This window comes from Zalophus californianus, chromosome 10 (genome assembly GCF_009762305.2).
Source record: "Zalophus californianus isolate mZalCal1 chromosome 10, mZalCal1.pri.v2, whole genome shotgun sequence".
Lineage (NCBI taxonomy): Eukaryota > Metazoa > Chordata > Mammalia > Carnivora > Otariidae > Zalophus > Zalophus californianus.
In genome coordinates, this window is record NC_045604.1 from 65,909,604 (window position 1) to 65,917,581 (window position 7,978).

Consider the following 7,978-nt stretch of genomic DNA (forward strand, 5'->3'; position numbering starts at 1 on the left):
ATGCCTTCCACCTCAGACTGGTAACAATACAGTTTGCAGCCACGTCAACACCATGCCTCCAAGCACGCCCAATAGTTACTTCTTTATAGCAACCCCAAGGACACAGTGTCCTGTGACCAGTATTTCCACAAAAGGTTAACATTATAACGATGTTAAGTTAGTGCTATCCTTAGAAACTTAGAAATTAAACTTAAAGACTCTAGAACTTTGAATCCTTGAAGCTGCTAACTTCCTTAGTGATCCTGTTTAACCTCTCACGTTCAACGGATTATCAGTTTATCAATTCTTAGTCTATTTCTCAATTCATTCAACCAATACTAAATGCTTATCATATGGTAAAATGCTCAATGCACAAAAATGAAATGCTGAAACCAAAGCTTCCTCGTAAGTGCTCCTCTGTCTTCATCTCCCCATCTCTCCTTTTTATTCAATTGTTTCTTAGGATTAGGATAATAATTATAATTCATTTCTTGGTCCTGCAAGTTAATTAGACTTAGCTTCTACATAACTAAAGGAATTTATCCCTTTAGTTCCACCAGAATTAGAGCAGTGTTCACAAGCTGTTCCTTTTTCAAGAGGAAAAAGAACTTCTCAAAGCTCTTAGTGTCTGAGAAACAGCAAGTCGAACAATAATTGCAGGTTCCATCCAGAGTACTAGAAAAGGCACGAACTTTGAATTAAAATGGCTTTAAGTCCAGGTTCTACCACTTACTAGTGTAACGTTGTACTTCTCTACTCTGTCTTTGTGTCACACCCAAGCTTCTAGAAAATGTGAATACCTCTCTCTCCAACTCTTAGCTTATCATGGTGCCTGGCACAAAAGAGTTTTAAAAAAGTGTTCAGTGAATGAAAGAGAAAGTTTTTCACATTCACAAGTTAGCCTCTGAATCCATAGGGCAAAAATTGGCTTCAAGACCTTTCAAATCACAATTTACAGTTATGAATTTTAACATTTTAAGCACACTGAAAAGAACTTCTGAAAAATTAGGGGAACATCTCATATAGACATGTATGTTCACAAATATACATTAAGCAGCTCTGCTCAGTTTTATACAAAATTAAGTAGGGCTCCAGCCTTTATGACATGCCAACATCAGCAACCTCTGAAAGTTTCAATTTCTTCTCAACGTCTAGGTAGGCAGAGCAAGACACTGTGCTGGCTGCCAATGAAATAAAAATGTTGTTCATCTTCTTGATAAAGCACAGATGGATTATGTCACTCCCTTCTCAAAACCCTTCAATGATTCCCTACCGCATATAAAAAACAATATCCTCAGCTGCAGGCAATGAATGGCAGCTCCAGACTATCTCTAGTCTGTCTCCCAAAACCATCCTCAGTCTGTTACTGCCCAGCACTTAAATTCTTTTATGCTGTTCCCCCTTTCATCTCTATCTGCCAAAACCCCATCCATCAAAGACTAAATTCCCAGTGTGGCCTGGGTAGACCCATCTTTTCCCACTTAATCTTATCTCTGAGCTCACTCCTTTCCACCTTTAGGTTAGCAATCATAAATATTATTTTTGAAACTTGTTACTTGTGTTTGCCTGTCTTTCCCCCTTTAGTATTAATTCCTAAAAAGCAAAAATCATGTCCTGTTCCTGTGAATTCCAGAGTCACAATGCCTTGCGATTAATAGATCCAAAACATGGTAAGTTAGGACAGCAAAGATACTACTAACAGGGAACAGAAATAGACATGTTAAACAATAAAATCAATTTTTAAAAACTCATTCTTAAAAGCCAACAAGAAAACAAACAACCCAATTAAAAAATGGCCAAAGACCTTAGCAAACACTAAGAGGATACACAGATAGCAAATAAGCACGTGAGAAGCTCCATTTCATATGTCATCAAAGAAATGTTATCAAAGCAATGAGACACCACTGCACACCTTTTAGAACGGCCCAAATCCGGAACACTGACACCACCAAATGCTGGTGAGGATGTGGAGCAACGGGAACTCTCCTTCACTGTTGGTGGGAATCCAAAATGGTACAGCCACTCTGGAAGATAGTTGGCAGTTTCTTTCAGAGCTAAACATATTCTTACCATACAATCCAGCAATCACACTCCTTGGTGTTTACCCAATGTCCACACAAAAAACAGCACACAGATCTTATCACTGCTTTTCCTCATAACTATTAAAATCTGTAAACAACTAACATGTCCTTCCGTAAGTGAGTGGCTAAATAAATGGTAGAGCGTCTAGGCAATGTAATACTTACTCAACTCTAAAAAGAAATGAGCGAGGGGCCCCTGGCTGGCTCAGACAGTAGAGCATGTGTCTTGATCTCAGGGTCCTGACATTGGGCATAGAGATTACTTAAAACAAACAAAAACTTTAAAGAAATGAACTATTAAGCCATGAAAGAACACGGAGGAATTAGAATTATTACTAAGTAAAAAAGCCAATTTGAAAAGGTTACATACTGCAGGATTCCAACTACATGACAATTCTGGAAAAAGCAAAACTATGGAGATAGTAAGATCAGTGGTTGCCAGGGGTTAGCAGTAAGTGAGGGATGATTAGGCAGAGCACAGAGGATTTCTAAGGCAGTGAAAGTACTCTGATAATACTATAATGGTAGACGCGTATCATTATACATCTGTCCAAACCCACAGAATACCAAGACTGAACCCTAATGTAAACTATGGACTTTGGTGATAATGATGTATCCATGTAGGTTCAACATTTGTAACAAATATTCTTCTCCAGTGGGGAAAGCTGATAATGGGGGGAAGCTATGCATGAGTGGGAGCGCGGAAAGAGTATACTAGAGCTCTCTGTACCCACCACTCAACTCTGCCGTGAGCCCAAAACGGCTCTAAAAAATAAAGTCTATTAAAAAGAAAAATCTCAATATTGGCCAGTTTGGGGTCCAACTTATTTTTAAATATATACTGTCTCATACTAAGATGCAAAACAAAATTCACAAAACAACTAGGAAAGATTTTATAACACAGAATACCACAAATCAGTTCTGTGGGAAATTACACACATCCTCGAAAGCAGCTGAATTCCACCACAGTAAATAAAACCTCATCTAGTTGTTCAATAATTATATTGTAACAAGATTGAACAAACATTTCTACAGAACATTTTGTATGCATTTTTACTTTTTTTGTGACTCTTAAAAGGACTAAGAATTATGATGCACATGTAAGCTGTAAGGGAACTCAGAAACTTCCAGCCTTTTAGTAGCTGCTCTTTCAAACTTAATTCAAACATTTATTAATCTCCAAGTACTTTTAAAACTTTGTGCTGGGCAGGGAATGCAAGGGCACGAAGACGACCCACTTCCTGACCTCAAAGAGTTTACCTTCTAGAAGGAGATACATAATCAACCCTTAGAATATCAGACACAAATAAATGCTCCAACAATGGTATAAATGATGTGGGATAAAAGGAAATGGAAGAATGATTAGAAAACATGGCATTTAAGCTGAGGATTTCAAATTTCAGAACTTGAACAAAGCAGGGATGGCGCTCCAGGGTGAAGGCCATGAGCAAAGGAACACCAAAGTACATCCTCAAGAAAAATGGGCCCAGGCATGGGGAGGATTCTGGAATAGGCAAAGTATAAATTTGTGAGTAGCTAAGTATGGACAGAAGAGACTTATCGTGGAGACTCTTGACATAACCCTAAGAAAATTAGACTTCGTTCTGAAGAAAAATTAGGAGGTGCTGAAAATTTTCATGGTCAGCAGGAGAAAAAGGAACGATGTTCTACTTCCTCTTAAATCAAGATGTGTCCATCCCCAAACTGCTATAGAACAATCTTTTAAAATTTTATTCTAAAATAATTTTGGCTGTTTTGTGACCTGGTGACACTTTGATAGGTTACTGAAAAACAGGATCAAAAATTACAGTTATGGAGAGAATGCACACTTCCCATAGCGTTTAACGCACTTGGAGCATCCCTCCAGCATTAACTTGAACTGGGCTTGTCATGCCCTGATCTCTGACCAAGTTGGTCAAAGCTCACGAAAGGTTCTTAAAAATCTACTGATTCTTTAGGGTATTTTGAGAATAAACTGAAGCTTAAAGTTTCCAAGAAGTCTATATTTTATCCTGAAGGGTTCAGGTTCTTCCAAATACTTCTCAAACGGCCAATTTGAAAAAAGGTAACGGCGAGCACGGACCTCTTTGGCGCTGAGAACAAACTAACCTCCCCCACAGCCCAGCACTCAACTAGTAACAAAAGTGATCGCCCTCAAGTTCCGGGGGGGACCGGGAAGGCGAATTAATAGCCACCCCAAGACGTGCCGACCAATTCGCTGCACTCTCCAATCCCGAGCCCGACCCCTCCCGTGGCCCGGACTCACCCAAGCCAGGCCCAGGAGCATGGGGAGCACACGCCGACGGAAGACCGGCTCCACCGCCCGGCAGGCTCGCCCGGCGCCAGGCCGGCCAAGGTCTCCACCGCCCCGGAGCACGGCGCCCAGGGCACGCCGCGGGCCCGGCCGCCCTGCGCGACGTGCGGGCCGGGCCGACGGCGCGGAAGGCGGATCCCGCAACGCCTCTCCGCCGCCATGTGCCGCCAGTCGGTGGTTATGTAATCCTCTACGCTGGGAGCCCCCGTTGGCGCGCCAACCCCGCCGCCAACCGCGTCTGCCCGCCGGCTCGGCCCCTCGAGCACGGCCGCCAGCCCCGCGCCCCGGCCCCTGGCCCCGCGCATGGAGGCCCGCGGCCCTGCGGCCCAGGCCGCGCGGACCCGCCCTCGCGCGCCCGCCCGGCCCCTCCCGCCCTTCCCCTACCTGCGCAGGGCGGGCGGCCGACCGGCCCGGCTGCTGAGTGCAGGGGTCGCAAGGCCACGCGCGAGCTCCTCCCGCGCGGGTCGGTCACAGCATCTCCCGGGAGACACGGCCGCCACAGGCAGGGCGCGCACGCCGCCGCGCTGCTGCCGCCACACCTCCAGCCTCCGCCCGCGACCTCGCCGGCCGCCGCAAACCCACAACCCCGGGGGCGCCTCCGCCGGCTGCAGGTCGGCGCACAGATCGGCGACTCCGACGCCGCCGCTGCCTGCGCCGCGGTTCCGGGTCCTCCTCCCCACGACTCTGCCTCCTACAGTCAGACTGCGCCGAGCCTGCTTTAAGCATTCCCCCGGGCCGACCGACCCAGCCTTATAAGCGGGGGAGGGGTAGGGAGGGGCGGGGCGCGGAGGGGCGGGGCGCGGAGGAAGGGCGCGGAGGGAGGGCAGCGGCAGGAAAGGAGATCGCGGCTCGGAGACCTCAGTTCTCGCGAGTGTTTTGGGCTTAGGCGCCGGCTCCGCGGGAATTTTCAAACTCTCGCAGGAGAAGGTGGGGGAGGGAAGGGAAGCCTGCCTGGCACGGGCGGATCATTTACATAAAACAGGATCTCCCCTTCTCCAAAGAGCTGCTGGCGCGGGGCTGGGTGAAACTACATGTCCCGCGATGCTTTTCGCGCCACCCCGCTGTGGCGGCCGGGCGCGCGTATCTGCGCGGAGTCCCGAGCCGTAGTCTCTGGCGGTGGCGGCCGGGATCCGCCCCCCTGGCAGTCCGGGAGAGTGCCGCCACGTTAGCGTGTATCCCTGTCCACTGGCGGCCACGGGGTTGGTCTCTGTCCCGGTGGCAGGCGCGTGTGCGCTCGGTGGTTTTCGTTCCCTGTGCTCCGACTCTTCGAGCCCAAGGTGGGCCTACTGGGGAAACGTTTTTCTTCCTCTTACATATTTTTAAACACCCGCGCTTGCTTTCGTGGCCACCGGTGTCACGCCGCCTAGTCGAATCTTTTTCCTAGTTTTACCCCGAATCAGTTACCATTTTGGTCGCCGTAGGAATTCCTTTAATTTGTTGTTAGTATCTTTGAAGCTAGTCCCAGCACCAAATGCGTTTCAAACAAATAGATGTCAATTATGTCCCTGATAGTAAATACCAAATAAAAGGATAATTAACGTAAGGTAGAGGGAAGATTGTCGCAGGCCGCTTCTGTTATCAGGAAAGTCTGTCCTTTTCTGTTACCCTCTCCCATATGTTTTTTTGAGATATGCTACCTTTTAAAATCAATTTCCTTTTTTTCGTAATTTGTGTTTCTTTATTGACAGCAACCTCTAAATGTAAGAACATATTTGTTTGCAAAGGTACTGGGCTAAGCTGCGGCAGCGGAGTTAAAAGGGGTTTTGGTTGTTTGCCTTAATTATTTTAAATAGACCTTTTCAAACAGAAATACCTCTGGCAAATGTGCTGATTTATGTCGTAGCCTTGCTCCCCATCCTACACTTACTTTCTTTGGCACCATTTTATGCTCAATCCATGAGTACTGAACTTCTTGAGTTCTTAACTTTGGTATCCTGCTCCTAAAGCTGTGTGACATTAGGGAAATCAAGTGACCTCTCTGGGCTTCAGTTAGCTTTAAAGCAAGGGGGACTGGATTAGAGGCTTGAGTCGTTATGCATAGGTCTGTTAACTTTTCTCTAAGGGCCTGCCAGTTGTAAAATTCAAAAGTCTATCTCCTCATACCTATTATTACAGATTAATCAACTTTCTAAATCAGATTTTATTCTTTCCTTTCATCATTACCAGCAGAATGGTTTCTGTATGGTTATCTATAATCTGGAGCAATCCTACCTGTCCTATTTTATTTCCCTCCGTAGTTCTGAGGATCCTTTCTTCACTCTGATGAGAGAGCAAAAGGCAAACCGAGGGCAAAACATGAGCTGAAAGCTCACGACCCACCCCCCCAACTTAAGGTGGGATATTTTATATATATATATATATATATATATATATATCTCAGATATTCCTCAGGCACTAGTAACTGCCTAAGAACAAAGCAAAGGAAAAATAAATGGTCAACTGATAAAGATCACAGTAATATGGGACTTGAAACTCCACTATAGTTTGCAATGTCTTAATGATTTACAAGAAAAACACAATCTTAATAATAGACCTCCAGGAACCTATAAACTCAGTTTCCTGGAGCCCTAATGTCCCCTTCACCTCCATAGGAGAGAAGACCCTATATGATCAGTCACTCCTCACAATCACAGTGCAGGTCTTTTTGCCCACACGTCCTGTCGCCGCGCTATAATAAAAACACCTTTTGCACCAAAAAGTCTCAAGAATTCTTGACCGTTGTGCTCAATGATCCCACCTCAACTATCCAAATGTATTTCTGCCTTTCAGTGTCTCCCAGCCTCTCCCCTCGTCTAAATCTCAATATCCCTCGGGTCCAGCTCAAGCCTCTTTTCTCTCCCAAATCTTCTCTTCAACTTTAACCCACATTCGTTACTAAGAAGTTGCCCTGAAAATATGCTAACTGTGTGATTTTATGTCTGTTTCCCTGTTTGCTTCCAACTCCCTCCATCCCCCTCCCATTACCCCCGTCAACCTGAGAGCAGACTATATCTCGCGTTTTTTTTTTAAAGATTTTGTTTATTTATTTATTTAATTGACTGAGAGAGAGAGAGAGAGAGAAAGAGAGACAGCATGAGAGGGAACACAAGCAGGGGGAGTGGGAGAGGGAGAAGCAGGCTTTCGGCCGAGCAGGGAGCCCGATGTGGGACTCCATCCCAGGACCCTGGAATCATGACCTGAGCCGAAGCCAGACGCTTAACCAACTGAGCCACCCAGGCACCCCTGTATCTCACATTTTTTTGACGCTACCCTCATAACTGCTAGTTGTTTATTTAAATTCCATTCGAAAAGTGAATTTTCACTTTAATGCTCTCATTCAACCCTTTTTCCTCTTTTTCAGTCATTTAAGCATATGGCAAATTATTTGTTAGTTCCAAGAGATGTTAATAAGTACTAAATGAGGGAAAAAATCTGGGTTTGCTAGTCAAGTGAGTTTGGGGAAAAACTGATTAAATAAAATCAAACATTTCTTTTACGTATTACCTCACAGCCTTTAATAGGCTTGGCATTTCCCAAAGTTACTTGACCATGGACTCCATTTATGCTCTTGGATCATCTGGTCTCATTGGTGTTCCCCAGGATGGACCTTGGTAAACATGGCCTC

At 45.4% G+C, this 7,978-nt stretch overlaps 1 protein-coding gene across 7 annotated transcripts in view; it reads right to left on the bottom strand.

Moving 5' to 3' along the window:
• AHCTF1 (AT-hook containing transcription factor 1) overlaps positions 1 to 5,124 on the bottom strand; it is a 76,764-nt gene extending 71,640 nt beyond the window's left edge. For 2 of the 7 annotated variants that reach the window (XM_027610192.1, XM_027610190.1), the window contains exons 1-2: positions 4,759 to 5,124; positions 1,892 to 2,003 (exon numbers count right to left, since the gene is read on the bottom strand). Coding sequence is in view for 2 of the 7 variants with exons in the window: in XM_027610187.1 (XP_027465988.1) it covers positions 4,327 to 4,535 (209 nt within the window). In the remaining 5 variants the exon portion in view is untranslated. Of the gene's footprint in view, positions 1 to 1,891; positions 2,004 to 4,326; positions 4,642 to 4,758 lie in introns of those variants that run through there. The other 5 variants (XM_027610193.1, XM_027610189.1, XM_027610187.1 and 2 more) reach the window with 3 other exon arrangements.
• Positions 5,125 to 7,978: the final 2,854 nt, after the last annotated feature.